Source organism: Filicampus tigris, chromosome 16 (assembly GCF_054856515.1).
Source record: "Filicampus tigris isolate MCC_2025a chromosome 16, RoL_Ftig_1.0, whole genome shotgun sequence".
Lineage (NCBI taxonomy): Eukaryota > Metazoa > Chordata > Actinopteri > Syngnathiformes > Syngnathidae > Filicampus > Filicampus tigris.
The window spans coordinates 8435457-8456272 of NC_141232.1; the positions used below are offsets into that span (position 1 = coordinate 8435457).

Genomic DNA, 20816 nt, shown 5'->3' on the forward strand with positions numbered 1-20816 from the left:
ATAAAAACCAATCATTCATTTGTTCTCCCCAAAATATCCACGACTGGAACTAATGACGGTCTCACCCAAAGTGGACGCTTCAAACAATTCCTTCGGAATTTTGCATCCCGCCTCCATCACTGGTATGAACTTCAAGTTTGGTGACAACTGGACAAAAGCTGTAGGACAAATTTGCTTTTGAAGAACCTGCTGGTTGGGGGGGGCAGATTGAAAAAAACATTGCTAGACTATAATACACTTTGAAGTTCAAATTTGATAGCCAACGGACAAAATCTTGAGGACAAATTTGCTTTTGACAGCCCCTGAAAATGGCAAAATTCAATCTAAAAGGGCCATTTCAAACAAAAATGACAGCCTTGCTGTGTCTTTGTGTTTTACAGAATGGCTGACATTTCAAGCGCCTGGGTGAAACTGTCTTCGGGAGCTAAATATATATTTGAAATGCACTCAACTTCTCAAAATGACTCAACTGCTCACACTGCAATTGTTGCTGTAGGTGTTCTAGTGCGGGTTTCAAACTGTTGCTGAATGTCCCCAAAAAAAAAAAAAAAAAAAAATCAAAATGAAGTCTGTGGACTTCAATAACAGTCTCGCAAAATCATGGCTGGTCACGGCGAATCATCCCAAAATGTTCTATAGAGGCACAGCAATGACAGGAAGACACTTTTGATGGAGCAGCCCAACATGAAGTAAATATTCTATGAGGCCAACCAGGTCACAGACTAAATAAATAAGGCATGGTCGTGCCCTTTTGCTCGGAGAGCGCAGCCCCAGCTAGCCGCAACTCCAAAGTCCAGAGGATGAATTTTAATCAGGCAAGGACGTGCATAGTCCTTAACGAGGCTTTCATTCACCGCAATGTTTAGAGCAGCTCGGGGTAATGTCAATGCAGATAAATTCTGCTTAAGTCCAAGAGTTAAAGGCCTCTCAAATAGGGGCACAACATTTACAAATGGGGGCAGAGAGTTGTTGTTTGTATACTTATGTAAACTTATACAGTTGGAACCCCAGGTTCCGAACACGATTCGTTCCGTGAACCGAGGTAACCCCCGTTGCCAGATAGATACTTTAAAATGTTACTTAACAGCAAGTGCTTCTATGGTGACTCTCATATGCGACATTTATTCCTGACTTGAAAAATACAAGCGATAATGGCAGCAAATTCTTTTGGAGTCTCTAGCAGTTGCCTTTCAAATAAAATGAAATATTTATTTATTTTGGAAGACGTGACCTTCTCAGATCACCTGGCATCTTCTATCGTCATCCCCCTCCTCCTCGCGTGTGTTAATGAGCAACATCCCAATACGAGTCCATCACAGAGACTCATTACAGGAAGGCCGGCCAGGCTGCGTTTTAATGAACAGACCAAGACGGCGAGTTTACATGTAAACACGCGCAACCTTGAGGAGGCCAAATTATTTTGGCCCAAATAAATCAAGAGTTCACAGACCATAACCTCCGAGCTGGGAAAATAACTGCGGATTAATAAAGCAGCAGCGTCTAAATTTCTTCAGGTCATATTAGGACATTTTTGAGGGTTTTTTTCAGTAGACTTTATTCTTGGTAAAGTCATTTGGTTTGTTCCATGGAGTTTCACATATAGTGAAATTATAATGCAGCATAAATCAAATGTACCTACTTTATACTTGTAAAATTATGTTATGTTAAATGTAAACATTTTCCTTGTGATTTTGCCCAACCTTTTTCTTGTACATTTTTCTCATTTTTTTTCCCCCCTAACAAATTTGTCCTCCTTTTTCTTATGATTATGGCAATTTTCCACGTATGATGATGACTACAACTGGTTATTTAGAAAGCACTTAAACAACAACCACAGCTGTACAGGTAACAAAGTGCTGTACATAAGAAATGGCATGACTTTTTTTTTTCCATAAAATTGCGAATATTCGCTGTAAAAAATTCACTCACGTAATTTGTTCTTGTAAGACTATGATGTGTTTTCTGGTCATTTTTTTTTTTTACTTGAAAACTGATGACTATTCTTGCCAAATTACAAAATCATCCAAATGAAAAACTATAGTTTTATATCTTGTACAAAAAAATCCTCACAAAACTTCAAAAATGGTATTACTGTAAAATAATTACGTGTAGTATTACACCTGTATCATTTTATTTTCATGTAGACAATATTCAGATGTTTGATTTCTTTTTTTTTAGCCCGAGTACTAATAAGATAACAGCGCACGCATTCGGCCCACGCGCACGCCGTACTGTGGTCGTGCTGTGCGCAATAAGTCGCGCTTCATTAAAGCCAAATTTCATCCGCACCGCGTTTACAAGCGCGGACGCGGTTTGAACCGCCGGGGAAATACAATTCCATTCCGTTTGGAGGTTATCTTAATATACGAGCTTGTCTCTGCCACACTGCACGGCAGTTACGAGGCGGCCAAACACCCGCAGCATGGCAATATCACTCGGGCGCCTTTTCAGCACACAAAGCAATTAGCAGACTGACTGCGTGTGTGTATGCGAGTCTTTTCCTCCACTAATATCAGCATCCAATGTTATTAGCACACTGTTCACTGTGGATTACTGTTTGTTTGTTTGGGCCTCGCTCCCCTAATCGCTTTGACAATCCTCAAGCAAATGGAAGCGCCACAAAATGGCATCTGCAAGCAGGTACAGTATTGCTTCTGAATCCGTTTTTTTTTTACTTTTTTTTAACGTATAACTCACTTGCTCGTGACAAATGGAGTCCGATCGAGACCGATCTCTCCGCGTTGGCTCGCTATCTGTCGCCGCCTCCGTGACGCCCGATCGCTCTTCACGCCGCCATCCATCCGCCCCCGAGGCCCGAGCACCCTTCACCTGTCAAATGCGAGAGGATGACTGGGGTTAGCGTGACGGATGTGCGGGCCGCGTATCTGTAATAGTCTCTCACGCTGAGGATGACAAATAGACTTGAAATTGTAACATTTAGTCAGTCGTGATAGCAGGCAAAATCGCGACACTATGCGAGTCTAATTCGTTCAGTGAACAAGATGGTAACTCAATTTTCTCGTATAGCGGTGCCTTGACTTGCGTGTTTAATTTGCTCCATAACCAAAGTGGAAACTCAAAACGTACAAATTCTTTCCCAATTGAAATGCCATCAATCCGTTCAGTTTCGGTTTTGTTTTTTCTGGTTCGTGCATTGGCCACTAGGGGGCAGTGTAATGATTATTCCTGCAAAATAACATGTTTTCAATGAAATATTTTTCTTTATTCTTTGCTGCTATCAGGGCTATGAAGTCTCCCGTTTAATTACACCAAAAAAGGAAGGTATCAACCAACAGTATAGAGTTTGCCCACACTTGCAATTGACCTGGTGCACAAATAGACTTTCTATTAGCAGCGAGGCAGGAGTCTTTGACCTTTATCAACAGAGAAATGCCATTGCTTCATCCTCTTTGGCAAAAAAAAAAAGGGGAATAATTAAGAGTAAATATATATATATATATATATATATATATATATATATATATATATTTATTTATTTATTTATTTTTTAAATGGTGACAGAGGTGTCGACCTTTCAGTGTAAAAATATATATACCCTGATATTGAGACAGAATACTTTACGATGTCAACAAATACAAATAAGTGTGTCCGCTAGTCCGTCGCTAGTGATAGCCATTACTAGCACAGTGCTACCTTGGTTAACAAATGACACAATTAGGAACAATTTGGTTTATGGAGAAAAGTGTCAAATAAATATTGCCTCTGTTCACACACTCGTCCCCGCTCACCATGTATGGCTGCAGAAGGATCAGTTGTGCATTTTGTCGTGCCACGTAAAGATCTTTGGGTCCAGGTGTCACACCCAAATCTTTGTTACATTTACTCTAAATTAGCCCTTAGTATGGCTCCAAGAAAAATGAAATTGACCAACAATAGTGATATTCAGGGCTGTACGGTATATAATTTGAGGATCGTCATCACCATGTGCATGTTTTCTATAGTCACATCACCAATCCTGAGATTTCAATTTGCGAGTGGAACCATGGAACAAATTACATTTGGAAACCAAGGTTCCAATGTAGTTAAATGGATATAAAATCACTCAATATAAAATCAATGAATCAAATGAAATGTGCTCTTAAAAATACTGGATCAGGGTGTAGTCCGCCTTTCGCCCCAAGACACCTGTTTGGAGCTACCACAATGGTAAAAGCTTAAAAATAATTTGATAAATAAAGAAGACAATTATTTCACACCGAAAACAAACAAAAAAAAACTGTCAAATCTGAGATCTTGACCGCCCCCCCACCACCACCACCAAAAAGGTCTTCTTCCTCCTCCTCCTCCTCCTCTTCCTTCACGTTGAGACAGGGGGCTCGTCACGCCGCCAGCCCAGCGCCTCAAGTGAATGATGGGGAGGTGAGGCGAGGAAGAGGGAGGCAGCGACAGGCTTGTACAGCATGCAAAACAAGGCCAGTGTGTGTGCGCGCGCACACACACACACGCACACACGTCCACACGCATTGACTATCAAATTCACATTCCATGTAGTGTGTGAGGAAGGTCAGACAGACAGTCTGACTCAAGTTAACAAAGCATTGCTCCAAAAGATAGTATCATGATACAGTGATAATGCTGCATAATCCATTCTATTTAAGTGTAATCTTATTTAAGAGGGATAGGAATCGCAGAGTGACTGACATTACGATTATTTTTTGTCACCGATAAGAGATAGTATCATGTTACAGACATGACGTGACAATCGTTATTTTTTTTTTTTTGAAACATCCACCACACATCACAATATCAATTAAGTGGTTTAACGGTACAAATAATATCCCAAAATGCCAGTTTCGTGACAGTTGATAAATTGGAAGAAAATGATCACAAATTCCCCAATACAATATTATTTGAATGTTTTTAAGCTCATTTACATGAATAATCATAATGAATTCAATATGATTAATAATAATTAATTATATTAAGTTTGGTAGCACTGTGAGCTCATATGGATGGCATGCCATATGGTCATTTCAAAGGTGACAGGATAGTTTCTTACAGAAGCACAGTGATTCATGGCACCATATTATCCTAACAATATGGATAAAGCACAGCGATATATACTACTGTATATTTTTAACATTACGTACAGGGAGAAAAATATAAAGCATCTTTGTAAAAGTCCATCTGCATAATACACAAAGGCTTGCTCATTGCTACCAGCTGGCCCGGCCGCTATTGCCTTGACGTGCACGATAACACTAAACTAAACGCGCAGCAACAAGTCGGCCGGTTTGTGATTCATCCATTTATCACACGGCCTCATGTCGTGTGACATCATCGAAACACGTACTGAGCATTTCATCAGCGATACAGGAAGGAAAAACTGGAGTTGCTTTTACATTTCCACTATGAACTTCTTCTTGCATATGAATGACAATTAAAAGTTTAAATGACTGTATTTGTGTGTCATCAACGTCAATACTTTTTATGCTTAATGAATTTTCTGTATTACAAAGTTGTTGTTTTTTGTCTTTGATTATGAATTGCCGGTAGTTAAAACTAAGGACATATTCAGGGCATTAAAAAGTTCAAATATACTTACAATAGAACAGTTAAATAAATAAATACAATTCCAACGTTGTCATGTCTGGATTTCTTCTTAACTCATTCAGTGCCAGACATTTTCAGACCCTCTTTTACCCTAACATTTGAAAAATATTGAAAAATATATAAATAAATTCCTGGGATTGAATGGCTGGACTGTGAAAAAAAAACCCAAATATGTCCTTGGCAGTGAATGACTTAAAAAGGAAGTCAAAAATGTTCTTTACAATAATATGTTCTATGCACCCCCACTAGCACATGGCATTCTGATTAATATTGCGTTTGTATGAATTAAGCAGCAAAATCCACACATATTTATCCATCTCAGGGGGGCATTTTGCCTTGACCTGCCACTTGCTGTGGATTGAAAAAAATCACACTTGCTTATGACCAGTCATGGCAAATTTGTGACTTGACTTCCCCTTTAAATAGACAAAGTGCAAAAAGTATCACTATTAAAATAAACTATTTAAAAAAAAACAATTGTGTGAAATCTCCCTTAATTTCCGCTTCTTTTTTTTTTTTAAACACATAATTGGTCACTCCACATAAAAGTCAGCTGGCTCCAAATCACATCGAATCCTAATAAAGGCAATTTGCATAGAAATTCGATGGATGGAAAACACACTGGCTCTGCTTCAGTGCACTCGGTTTCTAGCTTTTGAAAGAAAGCTTTCCAAGCTTCACAAAAAAAGCAAAAAGAACCGAGTCCACGTAAATATTTGCTCATTACAGTATTTGCTGAAAGCGCATATCAATAGCAATACAAAATCGATACTTGGATCGATCCGCCTGTAACTACTGCGAAGCACATGCATTGTGCATTATTTGAGTAACTGCTGATGCATCACCCTTGTGGCGATGGTCTTTTCGGCATCCGCCAAGCGACCCCTGCGGCGCTGGTCACCGTCCCGACGCCCTCGGGGTGCTGGGCTGCGCACCGCCAGGCTGGCCTTTAGTGACATTTGTCGTGTTTATCCAGTGTAAGCAAACAACAGTGCTTGTGTATGTGTGTGTCTTTTGACCCCCATTCAGCGGGAATAATGAGGAAAAGCAGCCTTCTTGGAAAGGGTCTCCTCGGAGGCCAAACATGGATTCACATGAAAGTGTCTAGCGGTACAATTGTCTTGAATTTTTCGATACAAGTAGTGAAACGCCGTCGATTTGTGGTTCGCTATTCACTAATGAACAATGTTTGTTTTTTTTTCTTCATATATTTTTGCCTCAGTGAAAAACAACTACGGTGAAATCTCATGAATAACACACATTTTTTTTGGGGGGGGGGGGGGGGGATGATCCCAACTCGAGGGGTGCTTCATCAGAAATGGATATTTTTCACATGGTTTAGAGCAGGGGTCTCAAACTTTGGTCCTCGAGGGCCACCATCCTGCTTGTTTTAGATGTTTCCCTCCTCTTATACACCTGATTCAAATGATAAGCTCATCAGCAAGCTCTGCAGTAGCCAGATAACGATCCTGAGTATAGTTTTTACCTGGATTCAAATGAATTGACACTTTATTGGTACGTTTTGAATCTTTATTGATTCATATTATTCACTCTGATAATTAAGTATACCATCAAATCGAGGGACCGTATTATACACACGTGCAGAGGGAAAAAAAAGCTTTTTAACAGGGGCGTTATATACGGGTGCATGTTGTGAATGTCCAATGATAGAGTGCTATTTTTTCTTATTAAAAAAATGTTTTTGGGGCGGGAGGCTGGAATGAATTAATGGTACGTCCATTAATTTAAATCGAGAAAGATGATGATACAATTGTGTTGAGTTCCGAGCGTGGTCACAGAAAAAAATGAACTCCACTAGAATAATAGGTGTCAAGGAAGTATGTCTCTAATGAGAGTTTGAATGTCGGGAATGAACTAAGTTTAGCCTGCGTAGTTAGTGGAAGTTGTGGAGAGTCGTCGCACGTGCACGAAGGCATGCACTTTCAGAGTTTTTTTTTTTTTTTTTTTTTGTAAATCAAATTTCCCGAACATGAGTTTGAAATGATATGAAAGTGTTTTGGGATCATAGTTATATAATTATGGTTGCAATTGTAAACATTTTGAGGGGACGTCAGTTTCCTGCTATTTGCGTCAAGGCTCAGTCTCTCTCCCCCACTTACAGTATTTGTCCTCCAACAATGATTTTGTCTTTGTTGATCTCGTCGCCGTTGATCGTCTCTATGACGCCTTCGCCGGGGCCGTCAATTCCCCCGTGGCCAATTTCACCGCCGCAAATTAAACTGTCATAACGGCCATAACGACAATTAATGAGCGGGATCAGGCGCCGGAATCTGCATGGGCGAGCACCTTCGGGCTCTCAAACAGAGAGCAGGAGCGTGTGATTTTGATGATCAATTCAGCCTTTTTGTAATACAGCATGACTGGGGTGAGCGCAGCTGCCTCACAGCAACAAAAACACGTACGTTAGGTTCAAAGACACCACATTTCCTTTGATGTTTACAAAATGATAGATCCGTTGGTCGACTAAACTTGTATTCTCTGTTCACATAAAAAATGTAGTTAGCTTCACTGGAAACTCAAAAGTGTATTAGATTTGCATCTCACATATTTATTTCATCAAAGACGCATGCTTGTCTTTGATGTTAACAAAAATATACATTAGGTCCATTCAACACGCCAACAACCGTCTTTTTAAGCAAAGACAAAAATGTATTGTTTTCAAAAGCGTATTTGCTCACAACTCTAAATGTACTTTGTCGCTTAAAAAAACATGAACGTCGGAACATTGAAAAACAAGCAGTGTCTTTGATTTTTACATATATGCAAGTATGGTTTGTTGAAGACCCAAAATGAGTTTCATGTTCACAAAAAATGTTGCACATCGGGCTCACTGATATTAAACGTCAATTTTAGGTTCATTGAACATTCGAAGAGTCTTTAATTTTTATGAAGAAAACATTATCTTCAATGTTTACCCCCAAAATGTTTTGTTGCTTAAAAAAAAAAAAATCATGTAATGGGTCATTGAATACTAATCACCGTCTTTAATTTTCACAAAAAAAAAACAATGTTGAGTTTATACTCAGACTTGGCTCTGATGTTTCCAAAAACATGTACGCTATCCCTACACTAAGGACTAAAATGTATTTGATGTTGAACAAAGTGCATAGAGTAGTTTAATCAATTCAATTAAGTGTTCTTCTATGTTTACAACTAAGCTTTGTTTGACGTTCACCCAAAAAGTAAGGTTTGTCAAAGATGAAATTCCTGAGGTATATTTGGTGAATTAAAGACGTTAAAACTATATTTGATTTTTCATTTGGTTAATCAAATGGACTAACTTGTTTTTTTTGGGGGGGTTTTTTTCACAAAACATGTTGGATTTTTGGAAGAGTAAATGAGTTATATTTGATGCTCTCCAAAATCCTATTTTGACTCTTTGAACACCCAACATTGTCTTTGATGTTTGCAAAAACATGGGCATTGATTCAAACTCGATGAAACGGATGAAAAATTAGCCTTTTCCTTCCAGTTGACACCACCGCTGACGGTAATACTAATAAGTTGCGCGTTAGCTGGAATGGTGATTAACGTGAGGTGTACCGTACTGCTAAACGGCCCAATAGAACACGGTGAAGAAAAGCTCTGATCGGGGGATTTAATTAAATTTCCTCAGGAGACAAAAATGGCTCCCGCTGAAAATTAATGACTTCCTTTTATGGCGCAACGTGCGTGTGTGGGAGAAGAGGTTTGCCCAAGTGAGTCCTTGTGAAGACGAATGATATCAGCGCACCATCACTTGATGAAGTCTACATTGTGTGAGCGACAGATGTGGTGGAAAGTCACATATGTGCAAGTCGCAAGTCTCAAGTCTTAACCTTTAGTCACAAGTCATCCTGAAAAGAAAAATCGCAAGTTAAATCAAATTCCCACTCAATTTCAAGCAAGTCGAGTCAAGTCATTACTTGGTTTAGGCAAGTTATCATACAGTCTTGCTAAATTCACAACATATATTGGAATGATAATTAAATGCTTTTAAAAAAAAAAAAAAAATTCTGGTTTCCAGTCTCCATATTGTTTAGCACTTTGTCTTTGCAATTAAATGCATGACTGATGAAGTTTAGTTCATGTTTGTGTAATCCAAATGACTTTGCGCTAATCTTTATCCAAATTCTGTGTTTATCTGGATACCTTTGGATTTTTTAGGAATTTAAATGTAGACGTCCACAAAGCTAGCTCAGAGCCTGTCTTTGACTGGGTTACTTTTGATTTTTTTTTTAAGGAATTCATACGGCTATGCAGATGATTGCATGGTTCTATCCAGAACTTGTAATAATCTGGAGTATTTTTCCATACATCTAATTACATTTTGAGAGATGTTTGCAATGTTTTGCTGTTTTCAAGTATGCTAAACGAGGCAACCCAAATAATAGGAACAGCTCGCCACCGCAAACTATAATAGCAAGATCGCCTCTCTTTATATTAATACCCAAGCGTGATTATGGTAAAAAAGGCAGACTATAGTACTAGATCTCATTAAATGGCGCACTCGAGAGCTTGTCAGCTTCTGCCGGTGGGTTGCCGGCCATCTTGTCCAGGTTGGGGGGCGTCGCCGGCGTTGTGAGCATCTGGCTCGTCATCATTTGTCTGGATGACATACATGCACACACCTGCACCTCAAAGTTGGCAAAGTCAGGACGGATGGGACGGGGACCTAGATGATTTCAGTGTCCCTGAAGGCAACGCTGCACTCGATTGGATGGATGGATGGAAACAACATGGAAATTTGGAGCGACCAATTGGCTGTGTGAGGAAAGCTAAAGTTTCAGACTGAGCCTGAAGGCTCCACCTGATTCAGTTGGATGAATGGAAGGCTTCATACGGTTCATGCTGTTCCTGAAGGCTGCGTGCCAGACTCAATTAGATGAACGCATTGGCTAGGTGGATGGCTGTCATACTGCGCTTGAAGCAAACATCTGACCGAACAGGATGGGCGGATGGATTGAGGGAGACAAGTACATTTGGAACAATTTCTCAGTTAAATGGGGGAAGCTCCAATTTCAGATTTCCGTCCCGGAAGGTTACACCCGCTCAAAGTTGACAGAAAGTCATGCCATATTTTACACGATGAAAAATGTAACTTGATGTTTATGCACAGCCGTCACCTTGTTCAGGGACACGCCAGGGGGCAGGCCGGCGAACCGTCGCAACAACGTCGCCCGGCCACAACGACATTCTATTACATTTATTTGATTCTTTCCAGATGAGTGGCACGAGAGCGAATCCCGCCGAGTCGGCTTTATCTGCACTAACTCGCAAACCCTCCCCGGCGAGCGCCTGGCGGGCACAACAAAAGCGCTAAAGCAATTATGACGGAGCTTTATCGTCTCCACGGTGACCGGCGGCGGGTCGGCCCCCGTGCACGGGCGGCTTAGCGAGCGTAAACACGCCGACATAATGGCGGCGGAGTCTGAGGAGTTGTTGCGCCTTTTTGCAGATAACACAGCGGCTTTGGGTTTGTCGCTCTGGCCGCCAAACAATGCAAAACAAATATGATGATTATTTGGGCAGATAACTGGGAGTTTAGTTCAATTTTCTTGTATCAACTATGAGGTTGTGAAGTCTTCCAGCAGCCGACATGTTTTCTTTTTTTTTACAGCAGATGGAAGACGACGAGAGGCGATAAGCACTCGGACCACCAAGCCTTGAAAGCCTCGCCGAGTAGTACGAGCCTGGCGACAACAAAGACGAAAATATGCGTTCGCCTCGAAATCGTCTGACGTTCACAAATTGTCCTCAAAGGCTACGTTGTCTTTGATGTTCAAGACAAAATTGGCTGTGATCTTTCGAAAAACAGGTATGTTGTTTGAAGGCTAAGTTGTCGTTGCTGTTTACAAAATAAAGTTATATTCATTGAAGACGTTTTTTGATGTGTGATAAAACATTTTTTATCATTTGTCAAAGGCTAAAAGACTAAACTGTCTTTGATGCGACGTTTTTTTTTCTGACGGCTTAAGCGCATTTTTTTCTGACTCTTGACTATTTTCGCCAAATTCTTCACACGAATAAGAAACCCTTTCACCAAAATGGCAAAACGCCATACTTCTCTTGCAAAAAAGCAAATTAAGTCTTGCTTAACTTTTCAAACCTTTGTAAACATTTATTTTTGTATCATACAACGAACACAAGCCATCATATTAATAAGCGGCAACTACACACTGATGGGAAGAATGAAAAACATCTGGCTTTCACTTTCTCCGTGCACAAATTCCATTTCTTACTCGCCTTCCTCCTTCACCCCCTCCTTTTTGTTCTTCACCTCCATTTCCTCTACCTCCTCTAATTGTCACTCTTCTCACTCTTCCTTCTTCCCTCCTCTGTAATTCACACCAACAGCTTACCTGTGGCTTATTCAGTACTCAGAGACTGATTGCAAAATAATCTAAAACAGTTGCCTCTTGTTGGCAGAATAGAGTAAATACTAGCCATGAATGCGTTTAGTTTTGGAAGGAGTGCGTTGATCACTTGGAAAATGACTGTTAAGGAGTATGTTGTGCATTACAAAATGACAAACTAAGTACAAAGCAGTGTTTGCGCTTTTAGTTTTGCAAACGGAGTGTTTTTGCGATAGTTTTAGAAATTGTCCATTCAGAAAAATGTTGCGTTCATTAAAAGTAAAAAAAAAACAACAACAACAAAAACACCCGCTTATTTTGAATAATAGACACTTGTCTTGTCGCATATTTTAGGTTTCTTGCTGACTGATTGTCAAAATCAAATACAGTCCATTACATTCAGAGCAGTCCAAATTGTTTTAGTTTACAAAAACATACGTTTCGCTTCACACATAGACCTTCGAATAAACGCTTGCTATTCCCTGCAGTTTCCTAAAAAAGTAGGTCCCCGGGCCACTAGAACACATTACATCCTTTTGTTTGGTCGAGTTACACAACACCAAAGCTTACATTTCACGTCGGTTGTTGCCTTCGGGGACCGCCTGAAATCATTAATGAAGGAGGTGGCGTCACACCACTACGAAATGGTATCGCAATAGCGTCTCATAAAAGCCAACAATAAAGAATGTTGTAGCTGCAAAGCAGGCCTCGATTAGACACTGGGCTTTATGAGCTCATTATTTATACCGATCGCTGCCGACGACCGATCAGCCGTCTATCTGCCTCATCGGCGTCATATTGGGACACGGCTGGCCGGGCTCGCTGTCTGTCTTTCTGATGAAGACGCCCACTTAAACAGCAATTAAGATGCATTTCCCGGGCCCGCCGCGTTATAATTTCCCCGTTTGAGCCACGCGGGCATCAATATTCCGCTGACATGACGGCTATATCTCCAGTCAGACGATGGGGGGGTGCGTGTGTGAGAGTGAAAGGAGGCCCTCAGCGTCACACATGCACAAAGACACACACGTGATGGTTACAAGGATTTCATGTTGGCCCTGAAGACAAAAACTGGGATGGATGGATGAATGATGGATAAGACTAAACAAAAAGGAAATAAGGACCAATCGCTCATTTATGTGATTAAAGCTACAATTTCAGACTGCCCCTGAAAGCAACACCTGACTTGGCAGGGATGATGTGATATTGTTGCTGAGATTTAAAAAAAAAAATAAAAAAAAACTGAATTATGCATGGTCAAGTCTATGTGAACTTTCTATTTACTGTCTCTTTAGTCCCTCGCCGTTGCTTCCTGGGATTGTTTATCTGCCCGTGGGGAAAGTTCTGAATAAAAGGTGGAAGTAGGGAGGAGGGAGGGACCAGAGTATTTGAGGCTCGTTATTTCAGCCACTAACAGGACAATGAATTCAGCCGCTTTATTGAACACATGCGCTGATAGCAAGTACGCACACACACATACAAACAAAACTGAAGAAGCTAGTCACAGCACTGCCTTGTGTGTGTTTATCGTTATTATTGTATATTACTGTTCTTCGTCTTTGCATCAAAATGTCCAGATTTAATTCTCATTATCTTTGTAGTATGTCGAGCTTTAGTTCTCATTTTTATTAACACTACATTACTAAGTCCGGCATATCTTTTTTTTTTTTTTAGTAATAGTAGTCAGAACAGCAGTAGTTGTATGTTCAACTGAATAATTACTGCTGTCATTGTTATGTCACGATAATGAAGATAACTATGATGACCAGTTTGAATGATCATTTAAATGATCATTAATAATATGTCCGATCCCCAACTGCTTGTCCAAAGGTCACAAATGAGTTAGCACTTAGCAATTAGCGCAAATGAACGGCTAATTGATGGCTAATTCGAGTTTAAGTCAATCCTGTAGTGTCTTGCTAAAGTCGTCACGGCATGATGAGAGGCAACAGCAGATCTATGTGCTGCAGCTCTATCCCGGTGAGCTCATACTGCAGCAACCAAAAGAAGGGGCGGGTGGGGGGTCTGAGTGGAAGGGGGGCTCAAAAAGGGGGAGCATCAGAGAGAATAGCAACATAAAAAAAAGCCTTGGCGGAGGTAATAATGTGTCACACAATGGGGAACCTGGCGTCTTTTGTAGGATCAGAATAGTGAGAATTGTTATATGGAACAATTTTACCTGTGCAATTTAAAATGAATAGTACTGGTACGAACCCAAAATGATGCAATGTTAAACTGATTAAAACCGGAGATAAGAAACTTTTTTTTTATTTCTTTGAGGTTGCATACGATGTTTTTTTTTTTTTCGCTTTAGCTAAAATCATTTCAGCCACAAAGCAGCAACAAGGAGAAGCAAAGCCCAGTCATCCGTGAAACTTTCACCGGGTCAAAATCTTGCTGCTTTGTTGTTGCCCGCGTGCGTCACTCCCGTTAGCGTGTTAGCACGTTAGCGATGTCCCACATGGCGAGTGGGAACAGGACATCGGCGGGGAGCTTCCCGCGACTTTCTAGACTCGCCATCGTTTTTTGTCACCTATCATTCTCTGCATGATATAGAAAACATTCATTCTGTGTTATGAGTCTGCATAAAACACCAACACGCCACGACAACAGAAACTCGATAAAGCCAAAGCGCATGTGCGTATGCGTGTGTGTTATCTTCCCCACCGTCTTCACCACCTGCTCCAGACAACATCAACTCGACTCATTTATCTCACCACAGGATGCACACACACACACACAAACACACACATTTTGCCTGGCTACCTAAGTGGGGTACAGTTGTATTGTCCTTTAACCATGTTAGTAACAACACCATGTTTTGACTGCGTGGCTTATTTGGAACCAATTGGGTTTATTTCCCATGCGCAAGGCGTCAGCTTGTCATTGATAAACATGCAAAGGATTCAAAGACGATACGAGGATGGAATGAGATCAGGATATGAGGCTGTGTGGGTGCATGTAAGGATATGAGGAGGAGATGTATTAAGATGAGGATGCAAGAAATGAGAAATCAATGGTGTTTGGACGTGACGATGGAACGAGCCGAGGATCCAACTCGGATGGATGGCGGCTGGAGGGCTGCGTGGGTGGAAGTATGAGGTCACAGGGATATGAGGACGGCATGAGATGAGGACACGAGGACGCAATGGCACAAAGTTAAAGTGCAGCCGGGTGTCGACATTGACATCTCTAAAACGACGGACAAAAAAGACCTAAAAGAGAAAAAAAAAAAAAAAAAAAAAGACGCGGAACATCAAAGACTCTCCCAACAGTGCATCCATCCAACCGGCACATAAAAAGAGTGAAAGGACGCACAATGGAGAAGTGCGAGGCAAGCAGGAAATTGAATGTCAAGGACTCTTGTTTGCTCCTGACGGAGGAGCTGGGAGTGTTTGCCTGAAGGCGACGGGCAGACAAAAGGGAGGAAGATAAAAAGTGGAAAAGGGGGAAGATGAATGGATAATAAATACAGACGGAGAGACAGAGAAGAATACCAGGCACATTCTCGTGTCACATTTTGACTTTTGTCAAGACAGCAGTATTCTCACTCGTCCGCTTTCGCCCCGTGTGTGTGCGTGTGTGTGTCGTGTGTTTGCGCGTGTTGTATCTACATCTGGCTCTATTAGTCACACTCCAGGAGGATGCAAAGTTGACGGATGGACAAAATCCCATCTCGCACGCATACACAGGAGTTAAATCCATGAGGGGACCTACTCGCTTGTCTCCATTTTTGGCATTTTCACTCTTTGTTGTCAAACTTTGTTGTCATGTCCTCATCTCAGTCCATCCTAACCCCATCAAATCATCAGGTCATTGTCATATTTCCAGTTTCATTCCATTCTTATGTATCGTTCCATCGTCAAATGATCGCAAACTCATATTCTCATCTCATTGCATCATGAATAGGTTCCGACCAATCTGGATTTTTAATTTTTTTTTTGGAGGGCCGATGCTAATTTTCGGCAGATAAAAACACAGGTTACCGATTAATCGGCCGATTAATTTTAAAAACATAACGCATGAAAATAACTTTTCCCTCCCCGATGTATTTCAATGGGCATCAACTATACGCCGATTTTCCCTATTCACGGGAAGATTATAAGATTTCCGTGTAATAAATAATGAGACCTTGCAGTGTGTACAACTGCTGTAAATCGTTATGAGCTCATTAAAGTAAAAATAATTGCCCCAAATGGGTGATACTTGAAGGGCCATAATCAGCTGATTTAATCGGCTTACTGATTAATCGGTTGGGCCTTAATCATTACATGTCATTCATGCCATCACATCCTCATATCATTCCGTCCTCATTTTTGTCTCTTTTCATTTTCACCTCATCGCACCCTCGTCTCATTCCAAGCTCGCTCATCCGCATATCGTCACTTTATTCAACATGGAACACCATCGCATCCTCATCTCATCCCCTCCTCATATCATTGCATCCTTAGACGCCCACCCACGCCTCCTTTATCTCATCCCGCCCTCAAATCCTGATCTCGTGCCACCACGTCCACACATCCTTGGAAGCTCATACTCGCAGCCACGCCTCCCTTTTATCCTCATGCCCTCATCTCATTCCATCGTCGCATTCGCCTCGCCTTGAATCCGAGCATCCAACCACCCTTGCTTCCTCGTATTCACAGACATCGCGCCCTCGCCCCCTCTATTATTGGGCTCCCCCATCCTTGTATGCTTATGTCCTCATCATTGTATGATCACGTCGCTTCATTGCATCCTCATTATCTCATCTCCCTCAACCTCCGCGATATTACTTGCATCTTCACATTATCGCTCGCTGTCAGCGTTGCGTCCTGGTAGCCCCAGCCTTGCTTTCTTCTGCACTCTGCGCGACTGAACGGAAAGTGCTAATGATGTATGCTTTTCCGTCAACAAATGCCAATTAGCTGAAGTTTGATGATAATCACGATGATGCTGATGATGACGAGCACATCCAACCTGAGGTAAATCACCAGCATAATGAAGAATTATGGTCCCTCTATCGCGGCAATCACGCTTTTGTTGTGCTAATTAAATTCAGCGGGATGAGTGCGGACCAGAGCCGGCTGGTTACCGGGCGGGAGGAAAAGATGGATCAGCGCTAACGCTCTCATGCTCGTCCCTCCAGGCGCTCGCAGATTGGCTTTTTTTTTTCTTTTTTTTTTTTTGCATGATTTATTGTATTACATCAATCTTTTTTCCATCTGTTTGTGCATTTGTTTATGGATGGCGTTGTGTTGAGCCACGCGTGGGTTTACTTGTGGAAGCGGAAAAGAAAAACAAGTCCAAGTAAATTAATTACTGCACACTCACGCTTACAAAACACAATCAAATAATAATAAGCATCCACTTGGAATTGGAGGATTACTCAGTATTACACATTAGCAATAGCTAACTGCTAATACTTTTGCCATACAGCTGCTAGGTCCAGCTCGGTAGACTCATACTAGTGCCGAGTAGATACAAAGTTCACATTTTCAAATTTATGCTAGTGCCCTGCGAGAGTAAAGCCCAATTTGTCGGATTCACACTAGTGCCGTGTGGATACAAAGTCCAACCTGTCACATTCTACTCGAGCCATGTGGCTGAAAAGGTCCGACTGCTTTGATTGAAACTATTGTCATAATCGCGCCATGCGACAGACACAGCAGGAATCCGATGAATTGAAGTTGTAGCCACATGACACTGCTATGAATGTAAAAAGTTTGATTTTGCTAACTGCTAACATCTCCCTGCTAACGGCTAACAGACTGCTCCCGAACGCTAACCAAAGATCCCCATCGTTGCAAGCTCACTATCCATTTTCAATTCCGCTTAATGGTGCCGATCGGTACTTTTGTTTTGACTTCTTGCCTCGTGCCGCTACAGGGCGAGGAGGCTGCTGGGGGATTTCCCACAATGCACCTGACCACCTCCCCCCCTCGCCATCTGCTCACATTCATCCTCCATCCGTCTTAGTTACTTACTCTGCATCTTCTGTGCTCGGAGCAGGTGCTCCTGCTAGACTCACTTCTATTATTCACTTGCTTTCCTATTAACGCTTTCGCATTTGGTTACACTCGCTTATCATCAAACACTCTTTGCTTCGGGGCAGATGGACCCCCGGCCCGAGTTTTCGTCGCGCTTTTTGATCCCGCATGCTCGCTGTGGTGAAGCTCTTTGCGACGCTAATCCGTTGAAGGAACGGGATGCCGCATGACGCCGGGATTAATTCAACAAGTTGGATTTTGCAGCCGCATGGCACAAGCATGAATATGGCAGTTTGAACTTTCCTGGCACTAGTAGGAACCAAGTTGGACTTTGCAGCCGCATGACAGGAAGGAATCTGACATGTTGGAGCTTACAGCCGCATGACATTAGTATGAATATGAATATGACATTATACGTATATGGCAAATTCGAATTTGCAATAGCATGGCACTGGTATGAATCTGCCAAGATTGACCTTGTTGCCGCGTAGCATCAGTGGGACTTTGACAAGGACTTTCCTGTCACATGGCACAAGTATAACTCTGCCAAGTTGGGCATTGCGACTGTATGGCACTAATATAAATCCAAAAATGGGATTTAGTAGCCCCATGACACTAGTATGAATCTGACAAGTTGGCCTTTGTATGAATTATATGAATTGTTGGCCTTGGCACAAGTGTGGAACCGCCAAGCTGGATTTTGCTGCCGCCAAATCGTATTCGAACCAGTACGAATCCAAAAAGATGGCCGTGCAGTTGCATGGCACTAGTAGGACTCCAACAAGTTTGATTTTCAAGTGCCAGCCGGCACTAGTATGAACCTGCCATGATGTATTTAATGATGACAGATTAGAAGCTGAGAGTAATTAAAGTCAAATCTCATTTCTTCCCGTCACAGATAAACAAACTCTGAGTCCCAAAGGCTGAGAAAAGATATGAATATTAAAATAGTCGCAGCACACGCGCTCCTCGGAGGACAATAAATAATCATTAAGAAAAGATTAATTCATTACTGACATGCTGTGCACTTCTTTCTGCTGCACCAAAGAGCTAAACACAGCCTATTGTTTTATTATCATCATCATCATCAAAATAATATGGATTCAGTACTGTCTTATCCACTGTCAAGTTTGATTAGACTATTTGGCATCTTACCAGCAAATCATGGTTTTAATGTACATTTGTACCTCAACAAAAAGTTTTATTTACCTAAACCGCACAAAATTGTTTTCTCTTCATGACTGCAAAGTCCAAGTAGCTCATACATTAGTCATGCATCTGTGATTTTAAGACTTGCTAGATTCGTACTGATGCCAAGCGGGTACAACTAGTGCAGTGGAACCTCCATTTTCATTCGATTTTTTTTTTTCAGTCTAAATTTTGTCCCAAGTTTTGTATATCGTACAAAAAAATATTTTCGTACAAAAAAATTTGTGACTTGGTCATTCGTTCCTGGAATTGATGCACGTTAAATATTTTCTAAGTTGCACAAAATAGATTTTACTTATGTAAGTTTCTTTTGAAGGCCTGACTTTTGACAGGATGTGTCGCGTCAGTGTTGTCGGAATTTGCTGGAAAAATGCTGAGCAGACCAGGAGGGTTGTCATTGCCTTGAGTTGATAAAACCTTGCATTACCAAAAACGTCTTGCCATCCTGTCGAGCCCTTTTTTACACAATACGACAGAGCGTTCCGAGTGCCAGCCATTCGATAAAGAAAGTGGAAAACGAAAACGAAATTCAAGAACTTGCAAAGAAGCAAAAGTACGAAAACGGTTCCTCTCTCCTGTCCTCCATGCACCATCAAGTTTTGAACAAAGTTAAAAGTGATGTTAAATATTCATTTTCCGACTTCATTTGTCATTTTATTTCACGCTGTTTTCTTTATGAAAAACGACAGTTGTCCTCTATGAAATGTTTTAACCGGATTTTCAGTACATTATTTCAATTATTGCTTTCGTACAATTCAGTTTCCGGAAAGGATTCATCACAAAAACCGGGGTCCCGCTTCAGTTCCCCCCCTCGCCTCCTCCTTTCTCTTATGTGAAGTGTTTCTCTATGATATAGTAAACGTAGTTAATTGTCGGTGGAATTATCTCTTCCGCGTTTGCCTTCCAGCGCGAAGCTAACCTCTGCTGTGAGGTGACAGAGCGTTGCTATCTCTGCAGGAACACCCGAAGGGATCCGGTTGCATCTTGGGAAATCTCAGCCATTTTGAGTCCCCGCGCTTTGCCTGCCGGGCAGAGAGACGTGGAAGAGGTCGCATAGTCGCATAGGACTCCGGGGAACAGAAGCAGAGAGGAGAGAGAATCTCATCTGTCAGTTATCAGTTATGGAAATGACTGATGAGGACTACATGAGCGGTAGGAAAAGTAGGATGTTGTATTTTTCAGCCGCGTGAAAAGTAGAAACTGACAAGGTGGGCTATTTAACTGGATGGCACTATAGTCTGAATCAATCAAATTCTGTCAAATTGGATTTTGATGACACTGGGCACCAGTGTGAATGTACGGCTGTACGGCACAAGTATAAATTCAACTCACTGGATTTTTTAGCTGGATGGTACTCGCGTGAATCGGACAAATTGGACTTTGTAGCTGAACGGCATCAGTAGGAATCTGCCAAATTGGACATGGCACAAGTAGGAATCCAACAAGATGAACTTTGCAGCCACGTGCCACTAGTATAAAACTAACAAGATGGACTTTGGAGCCAAATGGAACCAGTAGGAATCTGCCAAGTTGGACATGGCGCAAATAGGAATCCGACAAGTTGGACTTTTCAGGTAGGTACATTGAACTAGTCTGAAAAGTTAGACACTGCAGCTGCCAGCTGCACGACACCAGAAGGAATCTGCCAAGGTGGGCTTAGTTCTGTGTTTTCTCATCGGTGATGTGTGCTGTTTATATTCAAAATATA

The 20816-nt window shown here is 41.5% G+C and overlaps 1 protein-coding gene across 2 annotated transcripts in view; it reads right to left on the minus strand.

The window, feature by feature from the left end:
- Nucleotides 1-20816, minus strand: part of LOC147134504 (uncharacterized) — a 229640-nt gene that overhangs the window by 148987 nt on the left and 59837 nt on the right. For both annotated transcript variants that reach the window (XM_086054778.1, XM_086054779.1), the window contains exon 4: nucleotides 2698-2829. In XM_086054778.1, the coding sequence (XP_085910904.1) occupies nucleotides 2698-2829 (132 nt within the window). The remainder of the gene's footprint in view (nucleotides 1-2697; nucleotides 2830-20816) is intronic.